The sequence below is a fragment of the Otolemur garnettii genome, unplaced genomic scaffold, assembly GCF_000181295.1.
Source record: "Otolemur garnettii isolate 467f Iridium unplaced genomic scaffold, OtoGar3 scaffold00011, whole genome shotgun sequence".
NCBI lineage: Eukaryota > Metazoa > Chordata > Mammalia > Primates > Galagidae > Otolemur > Otolemur garnettii.
This window is the reverse complement of record NW_003852406.1, coordinates 15,852,303-15,879,284: the sequence shown is the minus strand read 5'-3', so window position 1 is coordinate 15,879,284 and position 26,982 is coordinate 15,852,303. Positions and strand designations below refer to the sequence as shown.

At 44.9% G+C, this 26,982-nt stretch overlaps 2 protein-coding genes across 2 annotated transcripts in view; one reads left to right on the top strand and one right to left on the bottom strand.

Annotated features, from left to right (window-relative positions):
• HERC1 (HECT and RLD domain containing E3 ubiquitin protein ligase family member 1) overlaps positions 1-12,961 on the top strand; it is a 206,425-nt gene extending 193,464 nt beyond the window's left edge. The window contains exons 70-77 of the mRNA XM_023510003.1: positions 1,846-2,015; positions 3,315-3,484; positions 3,784-3,949; positions 4,768-4,844; positions 5,621-5,873; positions 6,394-6,546; positions 9,266-9,571; positions 12,309-12,961. Coding sequence (XP_023365771.1) covers positions 1,846-2,015; positions 3,315-3,484; positions 3,784-3,949; positions 4,768-4,844; positions 5,621-5,873; positions 6,394-6,546; positions 9,266-9,571; positions 12,309-12,494 — 1,481 coding nt within the window. The 3' untranslated portion in view covers positions 12,495-12,961. The remainder of the gene's footprint in view (positions 1-1,845; positions 2,016-3,314; positions 3,485-3,783; positions 3,950-4,767; positions 4,845-5,620; positions 5,874-6,393; positions 6,547-9,265; positions 9,572-12,308) is intronic.
• A 6,162-nt stretch (positions 12,962-19,123) lies between these two features.
• FBXL22 (F-box and leucine rich repeat protein 22) lies at positions 19,124-24,295 on the bottom strand. The gene is made up of 2 exons (XM_023510116.1): positions 22,817-24,295; positions 19,124-20,076 (listed from the first exon to the last, which is right to left on the bottom strand). Exons 1-2 carry the CDS (start codon positions 23,149-23,151, stop codon positions 19,734-19,736), a joined length of 678 nt encoding a protein of 225 aa, XP_023365884.1. The 5' UTR covers positions 23,152-24,295; the 3' UTR covers positions 19,124-19,733.
• Between the last annotated feature and the right edge of the window lie 2,687 nt (positions 24,296-26,982).

Genomic DNA, 26,982 nt, shown 5'->3' with positions numbered 1-26,982 from the left:
AAAAAAAAAAAAAAGAAAGAAACTTGATGTCTGTGTAGTAGCTGACATTTTATTCCATTTGTAGTAGGACTAATGGGCTGTTTGTAGCTGCTTCTTATTTCTTTTACTTCTTACTTATTAAAAAATCCTACAAAAAGATTTAAAGAAAAATATAATGCATACTTACATACTTAACACTCAACTGTGGACCCCTTCTGATTGGATACGTCTTCCATTCCCCACAAATGTAAACTTTACCTTAATTATGGTATTTATCATTGGTACTTATTTCTTCATATTTGGGCTATTTCTTATTTAGGCCCTCAAGCCCTTTCTTTCTACCATCCTCTGTTTTCTAAGGCACTAGAATTTCTCTGAAGCAACCTTGTGTGTGAGAGCTCAACATTTTCTTCCCCTTTTGCTAACTTCTCTAATTCTTAGCCACAAGTCTTTGGGGAAGACTCTCCATAGAGATTTTTTTTCTCTTAGATACACTAAGAAATCAAGGTGGGACTGCCAGGTAGATTCCGAACAAGCAAGAGATGATTTCTATTAACAGTTAACAGAATCAAGAGTGAGCAGTGCTACCTACTTACTGACAATTTCAGGTATTGAGTGGCTTCAGAGGAATTTCACATCCTCTTCAGGACAGAAGGCTGTATAGAGTATGACAATTAAAGATTCAGACTACCATTCAATAAAAAAAAAAAAAAGATTCATACTCTGGGACCACATTGCTGGTGTTGAATCCCAGTTCCTCCGTATATGATCTGAGTGACCTTGAGACTCAGTTTTTTTTTTTTTCTTTTAAATGAGGGTAATATTGTGAAAAAACTACAGCATTAGTACCAAATACTATAGAAGTGAATCAATTGATGTAAAGATCTTCAGCTAGTGCCAGGCACATAGGAAGTACTCAGTAAATGTTAGCTGATACTAACAGTGGTAGGAATTGGCTAGGCATGGTAGCTTACACCTATAATCCCAGCATTTTAGAAGGCTGAGGCAGAATCAGTTGAGGTCAGGAATTCAAGACCAGTCTGGGCAACAGAATGGAACAAATATGGTCCCAGCTACTTGGGAGGCTGAGGCAGGAGTATTGCTTGAGCCCAGGAGTTTGAGGCTCTGATCAGCTGTGATTATACCATAGCGCTCTAGGCAACAGAATGGCACCCTGTCTGCAAAAACAGCAACAACAACAACAAAAAACTAGTAGTGGGAATAGAACTGTACATATCTTTAATCTACAGGAAACTCATGTAGTTCATAGCTTGTTTTTACTCTATTATGTGTTTTTTAGCAGGGTAGCCATGGATGCAGTCCCTGTTAGTCTTTGCTTCTCACAGAACTATCATTGCAGTATAAAACCATGATCATGCACCCCTATCTTTCATTCTGTCACAGCTACTTTTTTCAGATCCCTAGTTAGTATGGGGAGCTAAGTTGCCCATTCACATGTTCCAGAACTGCCTATCTGGTCCTTGCCCACACTTGGCATTATCATGAAAATGAACAATTATTAAATATGAGGAAAAATTCAGCTTACTTTGTGTATGTATGTGAAGGAACTACTTACATCCTATTGTTAAATGGGAAACCAAAGGAGAAAAGACCCGGTTTCCATATTGGTAAATAAAGACATGTAAAACCCAACACAGATTATGTCAAAAAAACTAGGATGAATTGATGGATGGAGGAATAGATACACATAGGAAAAAGCAAATATAGCAAAATATTAATTACATGATTTAGGGGGTGGGAATGGGTATCCATTGTGTAATCGTGTGTTTAAAATTTTTCAAAATATGACAAGCGAAAGTAATGCATTTATTTTCCTTCACAAGTGCTTATTTGCTTTCTGAGCAGGTGTGTCAGTACCTCTGCAGCTGGGCCTGCCTGATGCAGTGCCCCCCCAGTATGGAGCACTGAGAGAGGTGAGCATCCACACCGTGCGGGCCAGGCTCCGGCTGCTTTACCACTTCTCCGACCTCATGTACTCGTCCTGGAGGCTACTGAACCTCAGCCCCAACAACCAGGTAACAGACTACCTTAGGAAGCAGTGTCTGTGACATGCTCCCAGGCCCCAGGGCCTTTCTCTTGCTTGGCCTTGGGAAGGTTCTTGCATGGCTAGTACTTTCTTTACTCTTAGCACCCAAGAGAAGCAAAAAGACAACAGTTCTATTCCCATTTTATTGCTGTTTTAGGGACAGTCCAGATATTAGTCATCACGCTGCTGGGCACAAAGTGATACTCTTTCTGTGTTTTGGTTTGTCCAGAATTTGAGGAAGTATAAATGGCTAAGCATGTTATGTATTTTTACAAAGTCTAATATCTGATTGTAAAATTTAAGCACACAAAGCCATTAGAACCACAGTCAAGGTTGTTATATAAATGAATCTGAGAAATTTAGGATACCTTTTTCTCTTCTTACAAATGAGTATTCTGGGGGGGAAAGTGGAGGAAATTTTTTATTTATGGGTATATGTGTGTTTAATGTATAAGCATGCCTGCCAGAGTGTGTATAAGTTTGTAAAACTGCTAATCAAAAATGCTTCCAGTACCCAGCTGTGGAGCATGTGAGAGATCTGACAAATCACTGTGAGATCATCAACCAGGCAGAGAATACTAAGCAGCACTGAACACAGTGCTTGCAAACTGTAATTAGTTGGAGAAATGTTTATGATATAAAGTTAAGTGAGAGAAACAGCTCAAAATTATATAAATAGTATGATCTCAACAATGTGAAAAAAATGTGTGTATACACACAATAGAAAACTGGAAAGAGGTAGATCAAAGTGTTAATGGAGCCGTATCTGTAAGGTGGGATTATGGATCATTTCCTTTGCGTGCATGTATGTGTCCTTTGCTTTATTTTCTAAGGTTTTTAAAAATAGTAATTATGAGAAAAAAATATTTTTAAAAGTTAATAGTTACAGGGCGGCATCTGGGGCTCAGTGTGTATGGCATTGACCCCATATACTAAGGGTGGCGGGCTCAAACCCAGCCCCAGGCAAACTGCAATAAAAAAATAGCAAGGCGTTGTGGCGGGCGCCTGTAGTCCCAGCTACTTGGGAGGCTGAGGCAAGAGAATCGCCTAAGCCCAGGAGTTGGTGGTTGCCATGAGCAGTGTGATGCCACAGCACTCTACTGAGGGTGGTAAAGTGAGACTCTGTCAATACAAAAAAAAAAAAAAAAGTTATTAATAGTTACAAATAACCAGGTTTGCACTTTTTTAAAGTACATTTCAAAAAGAATATGTGTTTTTAAAATAAGAAGTGTTACTTCTTTTAAACCTTAGATTATACCATTTCTTATAACCTTACTTTCTGTTACAGAACAGCACATCCCATTATAATGCTGGAACTTGGGGCATTGTACAGGGACAGCTTCGGCCTTTGTTAGCCCCAAGAGTCTACACTCTCCCAATGGTGCGCTCCATAGGAAAAACCATGGTTCAGGGCAAAAACTATGGACCTCAAATTACTGTAAAGAGGATATCAACCAGGTTAGCATACTTGTGTATGTATGTATATTTCGCTAACTAGCTGGGATTTGGGGAGATGAATATTATTACTAACATTTGTCTCTATAAGCCTTAACTTCCTCAATTATGAAGTATGGTAGGTAGTAATAGTACTTACATTAGTACCCCAGGTGGTTACAATGAGCCCAGCACAGTGTTTGACTGCTGTTAAGCTGGCCTGTTCATTCACTGATGAGAAGATAGCAAAGTGATCTTTGTGTTGATTTGGGGAAGTTGGTGAGAGTTACATTTCATTCCCTTTTTCTTCCTTTCTTTTGAAGAGGACGGAAGTGTAAACCCATCTTTGTCCAAATAGCAAGACAGGTGGTTAAATTGAATGCATCAGACCTCCGTCTCCCTTCCCGGGCATGGAAGGTTAAGCTAGTTGGAGAAGGGGCCGATGACGCTGGAGGAGTGTTTGATGACACCATCACAGAGATGTGCCAGGTATATTCGTGCATTGTCCCCTGCTGAGTCATTTAGTCAGATAATGGCCATTTTACTGTTCCAGTGATCATTCTGTTGGGCATGTTTTTATAAATGTAGCAAGGATGTGTTCATAAGCCTCAAATAAAGTCATGCTATTAGTGATATATAGGTGAATTAGAGTAGTGGTTTGTGAAATGCTTTGCTGTAAGTAAATGTCAGTGCTTAACCATCTACCAATGACTCACCATCTGTTGTCCTATAATATTGGCAGAGGAAACAACCACACATATGTACATTTATGTAACAGACAAATCCAGGACCACCCACCCATGTGCTTGATTTATTCTGGTGCTTTTAGAACAAAGTAAAACTGCCAGGCCCTAGGCAAATTAGAAAAAGAAGTATTAAGAGGTTAGACCAGTTCACATTTTAAGTTGATCATTGGCAGCTTTGCTTCCAGACCAGCTCTACTCCTCCCAGCTTTGCCTAGTATCAGGACTTTTCTGATAAATCCTGTGACTAAAATAATGCTTAGCTCATTTATTGAGTCTATTTGAAGTATCACTATACTCTGCTCACAGCTACCCCCAACTCCCGTACTGACCTTCTCATTCATCTTGTTTTTTCATACTGCAGGACATTTTTGATAGGGAGTTTTTCCTAATTTCATTTTAAATGAAAACCACAAAAATAAAGTATGGAGATGGCTGGTTATCAAATAGAATTATAAATTCCTCAAAATATTCCCTTTTCAGTATGGTCTTTAATGTAATTGATTCATTTTCTTTAAGTATTTGATTGTCATTTCTCAAAAAATGTTTTTCTTTCTTCCATAGGAACTTGAAACTGGTGTAGTTGACCTTCTTATACCCTCTCCAAATGCTACCGCAGAAGTGGGTTACAATAGAGACAGGTATGGCAGCCAGCAAGTGTTTATTGAATATCTAGAATAATAGTAATAGCTCACTTCTACGCCTGTATTGAGTGTACCGGGCACTGTTCTAAGTGCTTTATGGATTTTATCCTTTTGAATCTTCATTATGACCCTAAGGAATAGATACTATCATTATTCTCTTAGATGAGGAAACAGGCACTTTCATCAAGACTTGGCATTTATTATAAGACTAACTCAATGGTAATATAGACTTTATCATGAAACCTGACTCATTTTGTTTTCTAAAGGCTCACCTGGCCTCCCTTTAATGAATTTTCTGCATAAAATTAAGTAAAAGGCTTTATTACACTATCAAATCACAGAACTTAGTATTTACAATTACTTATTGTCCTTAGGTCTACAAAATTTTGAATTTTAGATCCTGCTTCATAGACTTATAAATAATTAATGAAGTGATTTTAGTAAATACAGCATTCTGGAGAAGGGAGCTTAAGATCATTTGCTTGCCGTTTTATAATTTTGCTAAAAATAGTTGAAAATATGGTCCCTGTGCTATCTAAAACAGTAGCCACAGCCCACTTGTGGCAGTTGAGCACTCAGAATGTGGTTAGGAAAGCTAAAAACCTGGATTTAAAAAAAATTAATTTAAATAGCCACATGTAGCTAAATGGCTATCATATTGAAGAACACAGGTGTAGACTAACACTGTATCTATAAATAAATAAGTTGTGGGTAACTTATTTCTAATAGAAATTAGGAAAGTTTTGTTTGAGATATTTCCTTTAATTCTATAGGTTCCTTTTTAACCCCTCTGCCTGCCTCGATGAACACTTAATGCAATTTAAGTTTTTGGGAATTTTAATGGGGGTTGCCATTCGCACAAAGAAGCCTCTGGACCTCCACTTGGCTCCTCTGGTGTGGAAGCAGCTGTGCTGTGTCCCGCTCACCCTGGAGGACCTGGAGGAGGTGGATCTGCTCTACGTGCAGACTCTCAACAGTATTCTTCACATTGAAGACAGTGGGATTACCGAGGAGAGTTTCCATGAGGTAAATCCCGGCTGGTCCGTGTTTCTCCTGGTGTTGACTTCCTATATGTAGAGACTACAATTTTTCTATATAAAATTCAGACATGGTCTTTCATTTGCTGTCTGGATGATCCATACCATATGCATATCTATGCATTGCTGCACTTAGAAGTTCGACTTCAGCAATTTGAATAGCTGCTAATAGATAGAGTTGACTTCAGCCCTTGGCTTCTGCTCTTTCCTCCTTAATTTGTTTTCTGCCTATTAGAGTAGAGAACCAAGTTGTAGAGGGAGGCCTGGGGTGACCATAGTTCAACGGGCCTGATTTGAAGACAGAGAGATTCAGTCCCATTTTTAACTACAGCCAGATGAGTAAGCACATTCCTGCTGGTCAAGTAGCCCAATGAGTCTTACCTATTTTGTTTGCTTTGTTAGCATCCTTAAAAATCTTGACTTTGTTCCTGAAGTGCCCTATTTGTATGTAACATATTTTTTGTTATTTCTACTGTGTAATAAAAATTCTTTTTTTCTTCTTTTCTTAGATGATTCCTCTTGATTCTTTTGTTGGCCAGAGTGCTGATGGCAAAATGGTTCCTATAATCCCTGGTGGAAATAGTATCCCACTCACATTTTCCAATAGGAAGGAATATGTGGAGAGGGCCATTGAGTATCGGCTTCATGAGATGGACCGACAGGTAAGATGAGATATTTTGAGAATGACATGTAAATGCTCGAGTTTGTCCCCAAATGAGAGCTGACTGGTTACTACCAGATTTGTCATATGTGTTGTTGATTGAGCTGTATCTATAGCTCAGGTCCCATTTGGAGGGTTCTGAGGCCATATCTTTGGGTCTTCTGTCTCCTTCACCAAGGCTTTCATCAGCTCAGAATTGGTCATTATTTGGATTGAGGCCAAGCTCTTACCTTTGCATTTAGACCTTGTCTTCTCACTCCTCCTCAGTCCTATTTGTACTTGTGACTTACTGCTCCCCAACTTAGTATCCCCACTCTACTTGGTTTAGTCAGGGCACATATAAATGAACCCGCAAATGCCAGTCTTATGATCCCACATGAGTCCGTCTTTCCCTCTCCTCCTGCAGTACGTCAAGCCCCAGCTAAGGAATGCATCTCCTCCACACGCCAGCTTTCCTCTAGGTCACTAACCCATAGAGATCTTTTGCCTTACTTTGAAATTCCTAAAATTCTATCACATGCTTCTATGTGGTCTAAGAATTAGACCCCAGAGCTTGGGATTTGTTTCTTCAATTAGCTTGTAAGATGTTGAATTTTTTTTCTCTCTTTTAAGTTGTCTTATTCTGTGCTGACATGTAAATAAGCATTTAATAAATGATGGGAGTATGGATAAGTGCCTATAGAAATGAATATTATATCCAAAAATGGTTCTTTTTATAATACAATCATTCATAGTCATTTCAATAATACTTAATTTGTAGAATACGTTGGGATCTTCTTGAGAGGCTATAGAAGTTAAGTAGTTTTAAGTATATATATTCCATACCTTTCACTCCTGGTTCCTTCTTAGGAACCAGGATTTGGGGGCAACTCTAGGCAAAAAACTACATTCTTAGCTTTAGGGAAGGTGGGTCTTGTCAGTGATTCTATGTACACACTTAGGGTTTGTCCCCAATTTGTGAATATTCTTAATCCTCAGAGAGTAAATAATTGACTAAAAATGTATTGATCAACTCCTATACATGAGCTATGGTGCCAGACACCCTCACCTACAGTATTTCCCATAGTTACTTGGGAGGGGAGGATTACTGTCACCATTTCACAAAAGAAAGCACTGAATGCCCGTAGCAGAGCCAAAATCCCAAACCAGACTTAACTTTGGTGTCAAGGCTCTCCCATTGGCCCTTTCTCTGTTGGCCAATCAACGCTCCCATCTCCACCAGCTTTGCTCTGCTTTTCCTTAACTTTGTTCCTTCTTCTTCATCTTTTAGAACTTAGTGTTCATCCTAAATCTGTCCTCAGTTGTCTCCCTGCCACCTCCAAGCAGCCAACCCCACACATCAGCCTCATTTTTTCTAGACAACTTTTGTTTTGTATTCTACTAGGCATGACAGCTTGTGTTTTGTTAGACTTTGGCTGGGGTCACTATTCCCTTTAGTATCAGTAAAGACTGTCCTCTCTGCCAATCCCTGATCCTTAGGGGAACATGGGCATAAATCTTGTTATTTATTCACAAACATATTATATACATAAGATGTGTGTATATATCCCATATGATGTTATGGGCCATATATGTAGCTGGTGAAAAAGGTTACTATGGTGAAACAAATGAACATATCCATCATCTCATGTAGTTATCCACTTCCCCAAGGTGTGGTCCCTGTTCAGAGTCTCAGACTTTTTTTTAAATAGTAGATAGTTTTAAGTTGGCTTAGAGAGAAGAATTTATGACACAAATCTTGAACAGTGATGATTCTGTGTGGAGGGGAATTGTTTCTAAACAGACTTTCAGGACAGTTCTGGCTGCTGCCCTCTTGGCATCCCACAGCTGGCCTGTGCTGAGAGCACAGAGCCGTATGATTACCTAGTCGCACAAACTTTCATGTAGTGGTGCATAAAATTCTCATTAGAGTAACATGAGAATAGCACTGTCAGCCTCATTTTTCAGGTAGGAAAATTAAAGTAAAAGAGCTAATAAGTGGTGGGGCTTGGATTTAGAACCCAAATCTCCTGACTAAACTCTTTGTTGGGGTCTTCTTGAGAGGCTATAGAAGTTTGTTGTTCTACTGCCTTACTAAAGAAGAAGGACTTCTCATTTTTACCTTCTTCATTGTATATTTAAAAGTTTTTTATAATAAGCACAAATAATTGTTACAAAAATAGTATAACTATTTTCAAAACAAAAATACAAATTATAAGAACAGTACATACCTAGATGAATCCTCCAAGAGATTTTTGCCTTGATGAGGAGATGAAGTGCCCACATAGTTAAAGCAGCATGTGGTCATGTGTGATTAGGAATGTAAGTGAATGGAGCTGGCATTGGGGAGGACCCTAAAGGACTGGGGGTTTGTGGGGGAGGGAAAGAAAGCTCCTAAATTGGACTTGAACTGAGATCAGAAGGAGTGTAAGAATCCCACAGCAGGAAACACCTCTAATAAGGGTTCAGAGGTGGGGAGGGTTGGCTGGGGTTTTGTAGGGAAGGGAAAGTAGACTCCTCAATTGGACTTGAACTGGGACCAGGAGTATAATAAGAATCTCACAGCAGGAAGAAGCTCAGAGGCAAGGAGGATGAGCCACGTTCACCAGCGCTCAAAGCCTGGAGGTCTGAGGAACAAATTAGAGGGCAGTGGGAGGTGCCCAGCCTAACAGGGCCCACGGTGGGTGCCAGGTTTCAGGTTTATGCACACTTGTTGATTGAACAACCTTTCCTGGGAGCAGGTGGCTGCAGTCCGAGAAGGAATGTCCTGGATTGTTCCTGTGCCACTGCTATCCCTCCTCACAGCAAAACAGCTGGAGCAGATGGTGTGTGGGATGCCTGAGATCTCTGTAGAAGTCTTGAAGAAAGTGGTACGGTACCGTGAGGTAGATGAGCAGCACCAGCTGGTGCAGTGGTTCTGGCACACACTGGAAGAGTTCTCCAATGAGGAGCGGGTGCTTTTTATGAGGTTTGTGTCAGGAAGATCTCGACTACCAGCGAACACTGCTGATATTTCTCAGAGATTTCAAATCATGAAGGTTGATAGGGTAAGTAATTTATTCTTTCTTCCTTGACAATGTCTGCCTTTACTGCTTCCTTATTGCTTGCATGTTGGGAAAACCTGTCTCAGTAGATCTGCCAATTTATGCTTAATGCTTGGAATTTCCAGATTAAAGAAAAAGTTTGTTCAGAAACATCACTTAGCTTTAATGAAGAAAGTCCTAAGTAGATGTAGAAAGCATACTTCAAGCAACAACCTTCCCTAAATCTTCCAGCATCTTCTTGAGTTAAAGCTGAACTTGGCAGAAGGATGATGATGTTGCTTGGGCCTCTTATATCCTCATGTAACTTGCACTGGGGCATGGCCTTGTTTGTTGTTTTCATGAAGATAATTAACTGTTACCTTGTGGGTGTGCTCCAGAAGGAACCTGAAGACGCAGGAAGCAGTGATAACATGCTCTGCACCTACTTGTGTGGTGTCATCATGGGGCAGGTGGTGCTGCTGCTCTGTGGCCTGATGAGAGGCCCCAGCTGTAGAGCCCCAGCCCAGCTGTCATTTACAGATAGCTTAGGAATAAAAAGTCTTAGAGTCTGAAAAGCACACTGCTGCAAGAGTCTTTCTTAAATGCCCATCTGGCCACGTCACTCTCCTCTTTTCAGGTACCCCCTGCATAGAGTCCAGGATAAATACCAGTGGCCCCTACCTATCTTAAACACCTCCCCAGGCTGGCCTCTGTCCCACTTCCTGATATCATCTCTTGACACTTACCATGTTCTGGCCATAATGGACTGCTTACCTTTCACCCCAGCAGACCTTGCTATTTTTAAACTTTTGTACCTTTCTGTGAGCTCTTCCCTCTGCTTTAGTCAATTTCTCCTTCCCGCCCCTTTTCCTATATGCCTGGAAGGCCCTTATTCATTCTCTAAGCTCTACGTCAATGTCATCTCCTCTAGGAAGCCTTCCTAGGTGCTTTTCTGTGCCATTTTCCTAAAGGCAGACTTAGCCAGCCAGACCTCCTTCTCCTGACCACATGGTGAACACTTTGAACATGGCACTTACTACATTAATTAGGAAATATCTCTGTTCCTTCTGTCTCCACTCTTCCCAAGCCCCCTCTCCCATATGGGATGAGCACTCTGAGCAGGGCCTCTTCACATAAAGGTCCTTCCCCCTAGTTTCAGTGTCTGCCTTTCTGGTCTTTTTCCAGAAATTATACCTAGAGGTTGCTGTAGCTAAAGCTGTTCTTTTCCCTGCTGCCTCCTGAGGCTGCAACCCTATGTTCTACCCACAGCTAGGCTTGTTGGAGAAGCCACATGCAGGAAGGGCTATGAAAATAGCCTTTCCATAAATTTTCTGCATGAGTTGCCAAGAACTATAAATTGTAAATCTCTTTTGATAATTCAGAGAGAGGTGGGGACAAGGAAATGGTTTTCTTCTATTCAGCTCCTTATATTTGTCCTAGGGTACCCCTGCCATTCCAGAAGTTAATCTACCACTAATTCCCTGCTTTGGGGTTGTCAGCCTCAAAAACTGACTACCGTGGGTGTTTCCTTTCTCCATAGCCACATTTAAGTCACCAGAGCCACCTGGTGGCACCTCCCTTCCATGCTGTTTTTAGTTTTTCTGCCTTAGAGCCCTAGTACTTCTGGGTCACTGGGCCCTCCATCTCCTACTCTGTGGAAATGCAGCTTATCTAGCTAGCTATGGAGTTCTAAGAAGGTGGGCAATTGCAAGGGGAAGTTGAACTAGAAAGAGGGGGCAGTTTCTTATAAACAAACAAACAAACAATTTTTTTTAAGTTTTTAAAACAGGATGGGCACGATGACTCATGTCTGTAATCCTAGCACCCTGAGAGGCGGAGTTGGGTAGATTGCTTGAGCTCAGGAGTTTCAGACCAGCCTGAGCAAGAACAAGACCCCATCTCTAAATTAAATAAAGAAGTAACATTTATGAAAATAATACAGTATAATTACTGTCATTAAAAATAGTCTGGGAAATGGTTGTGTTTGCAGGAAGGCACAGAAGACATACCCTGTTTCTGTAGTAGTAGCCATTTTTATCTTTGCCTCCTAGTCTTTGTCTTAGTCATACACATCTTTGCATGGTATATCTAGAATTTTTATTGTGATTTTTTTTTCTTAACCTCCTAAGCTATATGGAACACTTCTGTTTTGCTGCTTTTCATCATAATTACTATTTGAAATGACTGCATCATTGTCAGTTTAATGGATTAACTGATCACTCCTTCCTCATCTGAGCTGTATGCTGGCAGCCATGTGCAAAAGAAGCAGAATGCACCTGAGGAGGTCAGGGAGAGGGTGAAGGCAGCTCCTATGGCCAGCTCACAGTTGTTCCTTCCATCCCACCTGCTCTGTTGGATCCCTGCACCTGGCTTCAAGTCTGCGCCCTCTCGATAGATGGAAACAAACTCTCCCTATACTCTCACTCTGTGCCAGGAACTGTGTGAAATATGTTCTTTTAGGCATTCCTGCCAGGCAGGGCTTATTCTCACTTTACACATGCAGTACTGGGGTGTATAAGGAGAGGAAGGAACATCTCCTCCAAGAGCCTTGAGGGCCATGAGAAAACAGAGTCCATTTTCTCTCTTGTGGCTTAGTCTCTGCTTCCACTTGACTTGAGCATGATGTCATATCCATGGAGTTCATCTTGACGGCAGGGAGAGAAGCTTTTCAGCCTTTGGGATGGTAATCATGGGCAACCCCTATTCCCCTTCAAAGTGCCCCAGCGCCTGCAGTCACAGCTCTGGGTCTCTCTCTCCGCAGCCTTACGACAGTCTGCCTACCTCACAGACCTGCTTCTTCCAGTTGAGGCTTCCCCCCTACTCCAGCCAGCTGATCATGGCTGAGCGCCTGCGCTATGCCATCAACAACTGCCGCTCGATCGACATGGACAACTACATGCTCTCAAGAAACGTGGACAATGCTGAGGGCTCCGACACCGACTACTGACCACTGTGGGTGCTCTCACCCCCTCCTTTTTTCTCAATAATGCTCACTTCCAATTTGATGTTGATATACTTTTATGGTAACTACATAGATGTTTTAGGAACATAAATCAACATTATAAACAGTGGCCACATTTAGTTACCCTAAATGTAACAAAGAAATTAGATGTTTTTATTTTTCTGTGATTGTACAAAAACAAAAAACAAAAACAAAGTGCTTTCAGTCAGGTTTCTCCCTCCATATTTTTGGTCACTTTTGATAAGTTTGCATGGAACCATTTTGATGCATTTTTAGTTGGGAATGATACATTTTTGTAAACCCACCCAGTGAACATGAAATTGTACATTGTGTATAATTGTTCATTAGAAAGGACAGTTTTACATGAATATTCATATATTTATTTTGTTTTAATTTGAATTGCCTGTGCAGGGTTCCTTATGCAGAGAAATAAAGCAGATTCAGGAATCAGAGCATGGGCTATTAACGTTACTTCCAGTGGGAGCTGCCCCAAGGCAAAAGTTAGTCCAGAAACAAGTGTTCAGGCTAGTCTTGCTTTTACAGCTTTTTGACCTATTCAGTAATATTCCTGCACATTGAACATGATTTTCCCTTAGAAATGACCTAGCAGAGAACCATGTGGTTCCTTCCAGGAACCCCTGTGGGTCAGAAGCCTGTTTTCTTTTGTTCTTTTGTCATCCTGCCTCTCTCACTTTGTTCTGTCACCCCAGGACCCTTGCCTCAGCCATCCTTTCAGCACTGCCCTCCCTTCTCTGAACAGCCACAGCATCCTTGGCGCAGGGTTCAGCTCCACTAGGCAAGGAATGAGAGAAGCCCACATAAGGCAGTTCTGGCCCTTCCTGTGAAGAACCTGTGAAGTCAAAATGAACAAGTGATGGGATTAAAGAACAGGGCAATTTACAACAACATGTAGTCTTTGCAGGTAGGAGGTGTTAAAGAAAGGATAGCTATCACTAGGAGGCACTTGGCATCTGTGAGTACGTGCCTATGAGTGAGTACATGAACGTGTGAATTAATATGAGAATTGGTCAGTGGTACAAGGGGCTAGAGAAGGTCTTGGCACTTGAACCTAGCTCTTGCAGGCCCTTGGTAATGTGCTCATTGTTCAGCAGAGTCAAATGAATGTGGTTCCTGGAAGAAAGGACCATCTTGAAAATAGCTCTGAGGGCTCTAGTTGCTGGGACTGCAAGCAGGAAGAGGGCAAGGCCTGTGGGCAGCTTGTCTCCTTCACTTATAGCAAGTTCATGCCACAAGCTGCTTCCTCTGTATTTCATGGACAAGGTCTTTGCTGACACCCTGCTCTTAGGTGCCTGAGGGCTATCTACCTTAGAGAGAGAGAGAGAGACAGAGACAGACAGGCTTAGAGTTCTTAGCATAGATAGATCTTAGTCTTTAGTAGAGCGTGGTAATCTTCAGCAGAGAGACACCGTGCTGGCATTCTGCAGGCAGGATCAGAGTAAGCGAGTCCATGATAGAAAGTGCATGCTTACCGACTGCCTTCTCCTCTAGCCTAATATAAGGCTGATCTCATGCTGCTCAACACCACAGGTGTAGAGACTGCCAATTCACCACTGCTCTCATCTCGCGAGCTCTCATGCTTGTTAGGAGAGCTAAATTTCTCTCCATGCCCTTTCCACCGAAGTGTTCCATTATTGACCTACAGCAGGTGCCCTCAAACTACGGCCCGCGGGCCACATGCTGCCCGCCTAGGACATTTATTCAGCCCGCCAGGTGTTTTTGCTGCTGCTACCGTCTGTCCTGCTTAATAGCCGACTCGTCCGCAGTCTGGCCCTCCAATGGTCTGAGGGACAGTGAACTGGCCCCCTGTTTAAAAAGTTTGAGGACCCCTGAGCTACAGGTATTTCTTATAACTCTCATTCCTCTAGCCATAAGCTATAGGGGCTGCTACACAACCAATAGCAGCATTGAGGGCTCTGGGCTTGAAGCCCTCACTCTGAGGGTGGAAAGGCACTGCCTGGGCCTCTGGATCAGGAGAGAATTTCTTTAAGAGAAGGAAGCTGTCTGTGCTGTGGAGATCCTGAACAAAGCCTAGAGCATTTTTTATTTAAACTTTTTTTTTTTAAATGTTGTTGCCCTTGGTAGAGTGCCGTCGCATCACAGCTCACAGTCACCTCTAGCTCTTGGGCTTTAGGCGATTCTCTTGCCTCAGCCTCCCGAGTAGCTGTGACTACAGGCGCCCGCCACAACACCTGGCTATTTTTTGTTGCAGTTTGGCCAGGGCTGGGTTTGAACCTGCCACTCTTGGTATATGGGGCCGGCACCCTACTCAGTGGGCTGAGGGTGTGTAGAGCAAAAGGGCATGTCTGCAGTCTCAGGTTATTTTAATTTGAAAATTAAAGCCTTTGTGAGGCTCTGGCTTTTGCTGCCACAGTTTTCTCTGGACTGAGAGGGTTAGAATCATCCCCAGCAAGCTGTTGCTTAATAGTTCCAGGTTCTGTGCTCAGGCCTAATGGGCAATTTCTCAGGGGGGTTGAACCCATGAGGGGAATCTCATGGATACTGTAATTTTATAACAGATTCTGTTTCTTTGCTGGAAACTTCTCATTTCTTCTTCTTTTATTTATTTATTTATTTTGAGACAAAGTCTCACTCTGTTGAGTCAGGCTAGGGTGTCATGGCATCAGCAACCTCAAACTCCTGGGTTCTAGTCATCCTCCTGCCTCAGCTTCCCAAGTGGCCGGGAGTACAGGTGCATAACACTCAGTCAGTTTTTCTGTTTATGGTAGAGATGGGGTCTCACCTTGTTCAGGCTGGTCTTGAACTTCTGACCTCAAGCTATCCTCCCACCTTGACCTCCTGAAGTGCTAGGATTTCAGGTATGAGCCACCATGCCTGGTCTCTTTTGACTTTTGAAAACTCTGAAAGAGAGAAGGAAGCACGAGTCCCTGACGTGGGGATCTAAAATGGGCCTGGTGGAGGTGTTCTCTTGGTTCACTTTCAGCCACTGTAGAGGCTTGGGTGATTTTTTTGTTTGCTGGCCTCATTCAGTTAACAAATACTTGAAGTTCTTGTGACCCTTAAGGAGTCTTGTGACTCCTAGCCTTTAAAATTTAGATTTGACACTTAGCCTCCAAAATTTAAGATTTTCCAGATCCCTTCCAAGGTGTGCCTTTGTTTTGCTCTTCCTATTGTGGCCTTTGCCCAACACTGCCAGACAGATAAAGCCTACCCCGGGTAGGCTTGGCTTTTAGCCAAAAGCAGTCTTTGGGCCGTGAATCCTAGAGCAGGAGGGGAGGTCTCTCAAGGGTTAGCTGAATTCTCCTTTTAGACTAAGAACCCAAGGTCAGGAGAAGGAATGCACTGGATCACAGGTGCATCTGGGCTAGAACCAGGAGCTTCAGCTTCCTGTCACTGTGCATGGTGGAACTAAGAGGACTCAGTCTGTTCTTCCCCAAACAGCTTGTGCTGTCCTTGGAAGACAAGTGTCAGAACACCACCTCCCACCAGCAGGCTGCTACCTCCAAGGGGGAATCTGGAGATCCTGGCCTGTGGCCCTTTTTCTGCTAGCACTGTCTCCTATGCAGACCAGCATGATAGTGGTGACAGGTTAGCCTACAGCCAGGCAGCAGTGTCCTGCCCTAGTACTGACGTGTGGCTCCCTCCCTCTACTTTTCCCTGTGTGTCACCATTGGCTGCATTGGCCAAAATTGAGATAGAAAAGTTAGCATTCTAGAAGTTGGGAAAAGTCTGTGACATAATAGAGGCCATGAGGGTATAAACAATTCCTAAGGCTTTGGGGGGTAGCTCTGGAATACGATCAACCTCCCATTTCCCCTAGCTTACCCTTCCCTGGATGTGCCTTGGGCTTCTTGCCTCTTGTCTTTGCTGAGGCCAAGAGCTGTGCCTGCTAAGAACACCCTCCTCATAGTTGGAGTCTGTGGTAGCTGTGCTCAGCCCTTTATGAATAGTTCCTGTATTACCCACATAAAAACCTGCCTTGCTTCTTCCCAGTGCTTGGGCCTTGTGGGTTCTACCAGGCACTTAGCTTTTCTAGCTCCCCATGGATTTAAAGACATCTCTCCCAAATCTTACCTTCCAGGCACTGCACATTTAGACATGATCTCATCATGTCACAGAGAAGGTATTGGTCCCATTTTACAGATAAATAAACCGAGACTCAGAGAAGTCATAACTTGTGAGAAGCTATTCACAGCAAAGCTGGGAGATCACCCAAGAACACTCCTATCGTCAGCTGTATGTCTTCTTTCAACTAGGACTGAGTCCTTTGAGATAGGGCCTGGCCCATCCCATGGCCAATACTGAGTAAATGCTTGTGAGATGAATAAGTTGGTGGATTAAGTATGCAACGTACCTTGTTCTGTGCAAACCTGAGGAGAAAGCCTTGAAAATGGTTTTTTAGAGTAAGTGGAATGCCATGTTCTGTGAAGTGCTTTATTTATCCCTGATGATGGGTAGACAGTGACTGTTAGAAGGCAAAATGGAAGAGTCGTGGGTCTCCATCAGTGCTCACCTATTAGGATTGCTTAAAATGGACTTTGGGTCAGGGACTCAAAGCTCCCTTTGCTAGGGTGGGAGCCAATTTGGAGCCCTAGAAACAACCTGGGATATAGCTGCCAGCACAGCTTTTGCTCTGTGATCACCATTGTCTTGGGGTGTAAGGGAGTTACTAGGCACCAGAGGATTAGCCTGGGAATCTAACTCTCATTTATAGAGGAAAACCTTCCATGGAAAAGGGGTGGCCTCCAGGGAATGTGGGTTACCCCATTTGAGCTCAACCTGCAGTCAATTCTGTTTTGCAAACACAATCATGACCTTTACAAGCAAGGCTCTCTTGCTATCCCTCTATACAGATAAGAAACTGAGGTTTGGAGAGGGCTGATCTGCCCTTGGTCACAGAGCTAGAAATAGAAAAGTGAGGGAGGTGAAAACCCAGATCCATTAGAGCCTGAGGCCAAGATCCTGTTGTTCCCCAGGCTAAACCAATGTAGGCCAAAGGATCTGCTGGGAATTGAGGCTTATTAGAGATGATGAAAGCAAAGCCCTGGGACTTAAATCGCTCTGAGTAGACAAACATTCAACCCCCTATGAGCCTGACTGTGCCTTCAGTTTTGTTCACATTAGTCGAAATAAGATTTAGTCCCTACAAGGCCTCTCTCCGGAATCCAGAGCAATAGTGTGCAAACTGAAAAAATCACCTAAAGGAAGCCTGGGTCTCATAGATAAGTAATTGGGCCCTGCCACTCCACTGCAGCTGGTGGCATGACACGGCTGGCACCCCTACACAGAGATTAGAAGGGATTATGCTGGGCCAGGGCTCAGGGTGGTTACCCTATTTCAGAGGTAAGCATTGCCCAACAGAAGGCCTGGGGCAGCAGTGGAGCCCTTTATTAGTCCCCAGAAGGGTGGGGGAGGGTGCTGTTTGCCTGCCCACAAGTTCTTCCTGGAAATACTTCAGTGCCTCTGGGACTTTACCTAGATCAGTGGTTGTCAACCTTCCTAATGCCGCAACCCTTTAATACAGTTCTTCATGGTGGTGACCCCAACCATAAAATTATTTTCATTGCTACTTCATAACTAATTTTGCTACTGTTATGAATTGTAATATAAATATTTGACATGCAGGATGCTCTTAGGCAACCCCTGTGAAAGGGTCGTTTGACCTCCAAAGGGGTCGTGACCCACAGGTTGAGAACCGCTGACCTACATATTTCTGAATTGCACCCTGGCTCCAGCTGGGAGTAGGTTGGGGAGAGGGAATCTTCAGCTCTCACTTCATCCTTACATTAATCTATCCATTTATGGCTATCTCCATCCCTTACTTGTCTGATCTCTCCTGCTCTGCTCCCCTCCTCACCACTTAGGTCCAGCCACACAAACCTCCTTGGTTCTCTCCCAAACACACCAGCCACTCACCTAGTCTGGGACCTTTGCCCTGGCTGTTCTCTCTGCCTGGAGTATCTTTCTCCCACATGGTTTGCTTGGCTCCCTGACTCACATCGTCTGTCTCTGATGTCACCTCAGTAAGGCTTACATTTGTCAATCCCTTTTAGTGGCAAATTGCAATCCCCATTGCAATCTCTTGCCATAAATCCCCACAACCACCTTACAGCCTGCACTTTTTTCCATAGTACTTACCACATTATACAGTATATTTCTCAACTACTTGTTCTCTCTTCCCCTACCAGAAAGTAAGCTCCAAGAGAATAGAAACGTTGTCTTTTTTCCTTCCCTGTTTCTCTATTTGGGCAACGAATTAAGAAACCTGTGAGTAGTGACCAAGATCCTGTTTCAATGAAGAAACACCTGGCCTCTCATGGGCTCACGGGCTTGGTTAGCTGGGGGGGGTGTCCGCCTCGCAGGCCACACTGCTCCCTGCCTCTTCACCCAACTAGTTTTTCTCAGGTCACGGGACCAGAAGGGTGCTGGAAGGCTGCAAGCCTTTATTAAAGGTAAGACATTGAGTACACCCTTGAAACTAAAGTACAGGCGTGTGCCCATGTCCAGCAAATCCAACAGGTGAAAATCCAGCTTAACATCAGTTTACGATAGTTCCATTATCAAACGCTAGTGCTTTATTTTTAAATCTATCGTTTTTCAAATGATTTTTCTTGATGATATGAAAACGGTAGAAAATACGTATAATTATGCAGTTTATAAGAGAGAACAGGAGCGAATTTTCTAGAATCGTGTGCCCCAAGAAAATCGAGCAGGCTGGCGTGGTCTCCAGGCACTTGGGCACGGCCTTGGGGGGTCTCCCTCCCGTCCACAGCCGCAGCACTCCGCTGGGCAGCCCGCCTTGTCGCTGGAGCGCTCCGGAGCGATGGCCGCGAGGGTCCCTCGGGCAAGGACGCAGGCACAGCCCCCTTCCCCGCGCGCAGCCGGCGAGCTCCAAGGCTCAGGCCCTCCGCGCCTTTGGCGGTCGGAGTCCACCAGGAAGCTGTAGGCGCCTCTCGCCGCTGCGGGAAGCGCGCGGAGCAGCTGGTGCCGGAAGGGGAAAGGTGGTGGTTACTGAGAACCAGCCGGGTGTTTTCCAAGCATCCGCCCCTTGATCTCGTGTTCATCCGATGTATACAATTGTGAAGTGAGGTAGGCATTCTTATCCCCACTGAGCAGACGGGGAAACAGGTTCTGAAGATGAGGCATTCTGGGAGGTGGGAAAGCTGAGTCGCCAGGGCGGTCTGACAGCCCGGCCGGCTCCCCCCACCCCCACCCCCCAGGCGTCAAGTTCCCGGCGCTGCAAGCCTAACGAGGCAGCGGTTTGCGAAGGGCTGTGGCGGACGCGCGCGGGCGCGGGTCCTGGTCGGGGAGCATGGCCGCGCTGTGCTCCGCGCGCAGGGCCAGGCGCGGGCACGCGGCGCGCAGACGCAGCAAGCCGGCCGCGCTCACGTTGCGGCAGAAGTCCACGTGCAGCGTCTGCAGCGCGCGGCCGTGCGCCGCCACGGCCGTCAGTGTGCGGTTGGTCACGCGCGCGCAGTTCTCCAGGCGTAGCGCGCGCAGGCGCGGGCAGCAGCGCAGCAGGCGCGTCAGGCAGTCGTCGGTGACGTGACCGCAGCCGGACAGCGTGACGGACGCCAGGTTGGGGCACCTATGGGGAGAGCGCGGTGATTCCGGGGCTGATAAGGCGGCCCAGGCCTGGCCTGTGCGGGCCTCACTCCTAAATTCCCCAGGGTGACCCTGCGTGTGCTGAGGAGGAAGGGGGCACAGCAAGTTTAAGGAACTTGCTTCCAGCATCCCAGCCGGGCTTCCGAGCTCACTTTCCCTGCTCTGTCTACCTCTAACCCCGCCTCGCCTTGCCTCAGATCTCCGGGGGCCCCCAGTGAGGAACCCCGGCCCAGGAGTCAGGGGGCTGCTGAGGTCAGAGGGCTGCAGTGCCCAGAGGGACAACTGTGGTTTCTTTCTCACTCAGTCACGTGGTGATTGCACGGTCAGGCCAGATGCTGAGCCGAGGACCCCTGAATGCCCTTTAGTAGGACGAGGGTGTGAACATGGCTGTTCCTAGTGACAGGCTCATTCAACCTCCGAAGCCGGGCTGGCCCCTCAGGATGGTCCTGGCCTCTGGGGCCTTGGTTTGGGTGCAGTTGACTGCGCCTCCCGCCAGCAGCCAGAGGCATCTAGAGCCTAGGCCTAGGGCTGGGCACGGTGGGGGAGACTCAGGTAACTTGCTGGGAAAGTTTGGAGGCCTCTACCGCAGCCTCCCCGGCACCTGCTAGAGAGAAGAGATCTTGAACAAGTTAGACTTGGCTGATGTGCAGCGTGGCCTTAGCTGCGACCGTGCGGCTCAGTTACCTAGCGAGTGGGAAGGATGCTGCCTTCCAGTGGGGCGTGAGGACTGAGACTTGGGAAGAGCCTGCAGCAGCCAGTCATCACCCACTCTGGCCAACAGGACCAGCCTGCTTCCAGTGCTGAGGGACCATCCCAAGGGACTGGGCCTGGGCTCCCTGTCGCCAGAGAGAGCTGGCGCCTGGATTGGGTTTCCCTTTTTTTGTTGGCCTCCGCTTGGCTCCTCAAGGGCACCTGGCTGGGCCAACTCAGCTCCTTTGTGCTTGGGGCAAGGGGATGAAGAACATACACAGGGCACAGCCACATTTCACACACTGAGTCCTTGCCTTCTTTAATCATCCCATCAACTTTCTGCACCTTCAGTTTTGTAAATGAGGAAATCACCCTGAGGACTCAAATGCCTAGCCTGTGACTTATTTGCTATCTGACCTGGGAGAAATGTCTGAATCTTGCTGGGCCACTTACCTGTCAATAGGGAGAAACTCTTACCTTCAGGGTGATTGTGAGGATTAGGTGTTAAGTCCCAAGGGTGTTGAGTGATCTCTTTCCCCTAAGAACCCTTAGAATAATTTTGATGCAGGGAAAAAACAGAGAAAGAGAGCCAACTCCTTCCCGTGCACAGCCACCCTCAGCTGTTCCAATTTGAGCTGATTGACAGAAAAACTAGGTTGTTAGACTTTTATCAGTTCCTACTGTGTACTGTATGCCAGGTGCTGCTGTGTCATTTGATCCTCTTACCCTGTGAGATAAGGGAACTTGCCTCATTTTACATAAGAAATGAGTTTGCAAGAATTTAAAAAATTTGAGCAGGAGTCACAGATCAGACAGCAAATCTGGGGTCTCAACACAACCCTGACAGCAAAACCCCGTTGCTTTGTGACAGCATGGGCCCTTGATTGGCCCATACAGTGGCCTGGGAGATCCCTCCACACCTTGCTGGTTTGAACAATTACGCCTAGTTCTCTTAAGGAAATAATACAACAACTTCAGATCAAACTCTGCTACTACCGTACCCCATGTTATTCCCTAGTCTGATTTCTGGCCTTTGTCAAGGTCATCAAAATGGCTTGGTAGTCCATCTTATTTTCTTCCTACCAGCTTATAAAAGAAAGGTGGGGCCTTCCTTCCATTCCTATCGTGTTGCCAGCAACCAGCAGCTATTAAACTTGGGTGGCAACAAACTGGCTGAGCCTAGTTTTCCATGAACAGCTAGAGTCAGTTTATTAGTGATCACGGGAGTTGCTTTTCCTCAAAGGCAGGACAGGACTGGTGAAAACTCAGCAAGAGGCTGGTTGAGTAGCTCTGTGTTCTTGCACAGGCTGCTTTACCCAGGAGGCTGGGAACACAAAGCAAGCCTGGCTTGGTGGCTCAGCCTACCTACGGGGTGGGGTTGATAGGTCAAATACAGAATGTAATTAGGACATACTTGTATTAAGAAATTCACTGTTTATTTGAAATTAAAAACTAACTGGGCAGCCTGTATCTTTATTTGCTAAAATATGGCAACCCTAGACAGTGGGCATATCATACCACATCTTGAAGCATCAGTTTGCTCCTTTGAAAAACTAGGCTAAAACTCTTTTGGAGGTACTGTGCAAATTAATAAGTTCCCCAAAGGAAACCACTACTGTTTATTACTGCCTCTGCATCCAAAGTCTGGTTTGGCTCAGCTGAGTCCACCCCCACCCCCAGGCTCTTCCTCCTCACCAGCTTTTCACAGGCCTTGGGGGCTGCTTGCTAGTGCCAAATGGAGGGCTGGACTGATTGTTGTATCTGGAAGCCTCTTACCCTTGAAAGATCCAGGCCCACCTGGACCCACTTAGCACTTAATGGCCACTAGGGAGGACCAATTGTTTGCAGCAGCAGATCTGGAATCTGAGAGGCTGAGGAGGATAAGCTTCTCTCGTGGTTTTATCCATCTCCTGGGAATTGTGCCTGGGTGTCAGCCTTGGGCCTAATGCTCCCCTAAGCAGAGCCATTAGATCTCCTAATTTGCTCTTCCCCTGGAAGAGCCAAAGCCACGCAGCTTAGGAGGCAAGGCCTACCTGTCGCACACCTGCAGGAGGAAATCATTGACCAGGCTCTCATGCCGGCTGCAGATGCTCCTCTGGAAGGCGCTCTTGAGCCAGTCCTCGACGCTGCATACCTGCACGCGGCTGGAGTGCCAGCAGATGGAAAGGCTCCGCAGCGCAGGGCCCAGCAGGAAGTTGTCCTTCTTGAGTTCAGTGAGGGAACGGAAGTGCAGTAAGGGCCAGAGCGTGGGATCCTCAAACACGTCGTGGAGCTGAGAGCAGGTCCTGGCCAGGTTCTTCCTGCTGTCCTTGTCCAGGAAGGAAAAGAGGTGCAGCAGGCATTCTCGGTTGAGCTGGGTTATGTGCATGGTGAGTGGCGGCCACACGTGAGTGTGGCTGGAGCCGACAGGGACTGACCTACCTCCTGCTCCTCCTCCCCAGCGCTGGGCTGGTGGACATATATGGTTGAGGAATGGTGTTTATTTTTGGCTAACAACTGGTGCTGAAGCTCTGAGGAGAGGGGAAAAAGCAAAGCCAGGATCCAGACGTTAAGTGCAGCAGTCTGTGGTTCGGCTTACGTTCAGAGGGATTGAAAATCCTGGCAGAAAAACAGCCTATTGAAGTTAAATGGTTTCCTTAAAAGGGATTTCTTTTCCTTTTAGCTGACAATGGTGTTTAGCAGAGAGCTCTCTGGCATTTCCCAAGGCCTTTTCCTTGGAGGTGGCAGTCCAGACCAGCTCTGTCTGGGCTTGCAGTCAGTACTCATCAGGAGAGACATTAATTGTAAATACGAACTTTTTTTCTAGAACATCAATTGGTATCTTTTGCTCCACCCTTACTTGGAAGAAGCCTGTTGTATTTTAGAGAGCTAAAGGTGACAGTTGAGTTCAGAACTGTTGAGAACCCACAAGGGAGGCCTTGTTTCTGTGTTATTTTTACTCCAACGTGATGGTTTCCAGGCTAGGCTGCTCCGCCTTCAAGTCTTGCTACCCTCCTCTAAGCAAGGAGATCTCCTTGGCCTCCCAATAGCTATTTTTATCCTGAGTTGTTTGATAAAAAGATTTAACAGAAGTAGCTTATCTTACCAAGGTTTTGTGTGTGTGTGTCTCTATGTTTTAAACTTTAAACTGAACTTTACTTGGCTTTACGTTTTTCCAATTATGTCCTACTGTATAGAACCTGTGTTTCCCAAAATGTCAGGATGGATGAGGTAGCTCTTAATACAACAGCTTGAAGCAGTTTTAAGTTGAAGTTATTATAGTCTATGCTTGCCTTTTAAAGCCAGCCCCACACCATCCCCTTTGTGAGGTCCCTGAGTTCTCTCTTGGAGAAACCTCTGGGTCAACCCTCTATCCTCTAGGTCACCTCTAGGCAAGTTGGCTGGAGGTATTTTTCCATACTTTCTAAAGTAGTTAAGGCTTCATAGTATGGTGGACCCATTTCTTAAGACTGCTTCACTCCCAATCCTATGACCCAACCTTAATTTCCCTTCTATGAATCCATTCCTGGGCTTTGTTACTGGTTGGTTGGTTACTGCCTGTGCTAGTCAGGTGAGAACAGCTTTTCCTCTGCTAGTCCAGAGAGTACCACCTCAGTGGTCACTTCTGTTTGTTCTCCCCATTTAACTGGAATTGGGAGGAATGAGAATACTTTTGTTTTCCCACTGTGTGGGCTTGTGACACAAATGAAGCCACTATGCTGGACTCACTTCTGGAACTAAGTCTGGCCTGGTGCAGCTTTGGTTTTAAAAGCAGAAGGCAGCCATGGAAAGAAGTAGCCATTCTAGTCAGTGCCTTTCCTCTGAGAAGCCAGTCTCCGCTGGTCTTCCTGTGCCTCTGCCACCCCACCATGCCAAGGTGATGTGCAAAGAGGGATTTTTCTTGAAAACATAAACCAAGGACAGCTAAAAAGAAGCATTTTTCAAGGAAGAGATAACCAGCTGCTGCTGCTATTTCAAGCTAATCATTTTAGTTCAGAATTACAGCTGAAGCCCTTCTGGGCTCCATCTAGGTGTACTTAAAGGCTACACTGCAACACCACAGACAAGGTTATTAGCCTTATTATTGCCACTTTCCTTCCCAAGTCCTTTTCAAACCAGTATTTTTCACAGAGGGCTGATCCTTAGAAATAGGTGGTTCTTTCAGCTTATTTAAAGGCCAGAGTAATGTGATGATGATGGGGAAGAGTCACGGTAGTCCGTCATGGTTTCCAACCTGCACAGTGTGCAGCCTGCTAGAACAGCAAAAGATTGGCAGGGAGGACGTTTAGAGCCCTGTCCTTGGCTGCTCCTCCAGGTAGCTGGTAGGAAGCATCCTAGACTCTTAGCATGGAATACAGGCGGAATAATCTGAGCTGCAGGCACCTATCCTCGATTAGGAAGACAAGAATAGGCAAATAAGTCAGACAGAGGAACAGGGCTGTTGGTTTTTCTGTTTATAGGAGGCTTGGGGGCAGAGAAGTAGGACATAGGGGCACTTATTTGCCTGTTTTGATTTAAAAGATCAAAACAGAGCAAAAGATCATTTACTCAGAGCCCCTAAACTGGGTTCTCGGGTTAGAGTCTAGTGTAAAGGAGGGAAATAGGCATTTTTATAAGATCAGTAATAGTAAGGAGGGACTAAGGATGGTTTCACTGAGCAAGTGAGAGTGAGACTTCAGGCACTTGACTACAGGCACTAAAGGATCTCCTTCCAGCCATCACCTTGCTGGTAGAGTGCCATCCTGGCCAAGGAATACCAGCAGTTCCAAATCATGGGCATTCTATAAGAACTCCTATGTGTTAACTGGTAAGGTCCTTAAGTATATCATAATTTGGCTCTACTGAAAAGTGTGCAGAAATAATCATCAAAAGGAAAGAGAACAGACCTTTAATGATATTTTTCCAGTAGTTTAGGTTGGTGAAGTAGAAAAGGGATGTGATTAAAACTTAGTCATTTGCACAGTTTAAACAATCCTCTTGGCATCACACAAACTAGATTTTAATGGTGAATGATTACATCACAGCATGACCAATATTTGTGGAAGGCAGTCTGGAGTCCAATATACTCACACCTGAGGGGAAGATGTTGCACTCAGTGATGAGATGCAAAGACCCCAGACTACAGATGACCCCTCGCTGTGCTGTGGGTGCACTTCTATACACCCTAGTCACCTGGGATCCACGCCCTGGCTGCAGAAACGGGCTTTGCCCATGAGCTTTTCCAGGGCCTGAGTGAAGAGGCCACTAACATGAGAGTTTAGGGATGGTAGAGGTTAATGTATGATACACATATCTAAACAGACTATGTACACTAAACCAATGAAGGAGAGTTTGGCTTTAAGAAATAAGTATGTCCCCAACCAAAGAAACCACACTGCCCAGTAGTTCCACAGGTGAGATACACATTTAACACTTAACCAGGGCCAGTATACTTTACTGGTTTAATCCTATTACATTTGTCTTCACTATACACTGAGTAGAATACAGTGGATTAGCAAAAGTTTCTCCACCATGGAGAGAGATTTGTGTTGCCACAAACGGTTTCTATCACCCACCTGTGTGGGAGGACTTCTGAGAAAGTTTTCTTGTTCCGGGGAGCCATGTGACTCGATGTGAGGCTCTGCCTCAGCAGAAGCTCTCTGAGTGAGAAGCCATGTACATGCTGGAGACAACATGGCACAAGGGAAAAGCCCTGAAGAGCACAAAAAGTTCAGTTTTTAAAATAGGTGTGATAAAGCTACACAGTTAAAAAATTAAAATACAGGTAGGCACATTTACATCACTGGTGTTCAAGTGCACAATTCAAATGGATCCAGTCACTTTCTAAGGAGCCTTATGATACTCTTCAAACATTTCTGCTTAAGTAAAATAAAGCAATAGAAACACTACAAAATTTCAAACAGATGTGTTCATCTCTTAAGCCAATAGTGTTGCCTGTCTCAAGACCACTTTTCTCAACAAAGTAGTCCAGTATGTTGCTAAATTCTATTTGGCATAAAAAGCCTTTTTTTTTTTTTTTAACCAATATCACTAAGACCTATTAAGTTACAACAGCTGCCCATTCAGAGAAACGAGATAAGTGCAAACATTAGAAGTTACAGCTGTCTACCTTCTAAGCAAAAGAGCCTGGATTCATAGGAGATAACTTGGCAGGATCAAAGGAGACTCAGATTTCAGGTTCATTTAGATACGATGTTAATGTACTGGTGTATTAGATTAA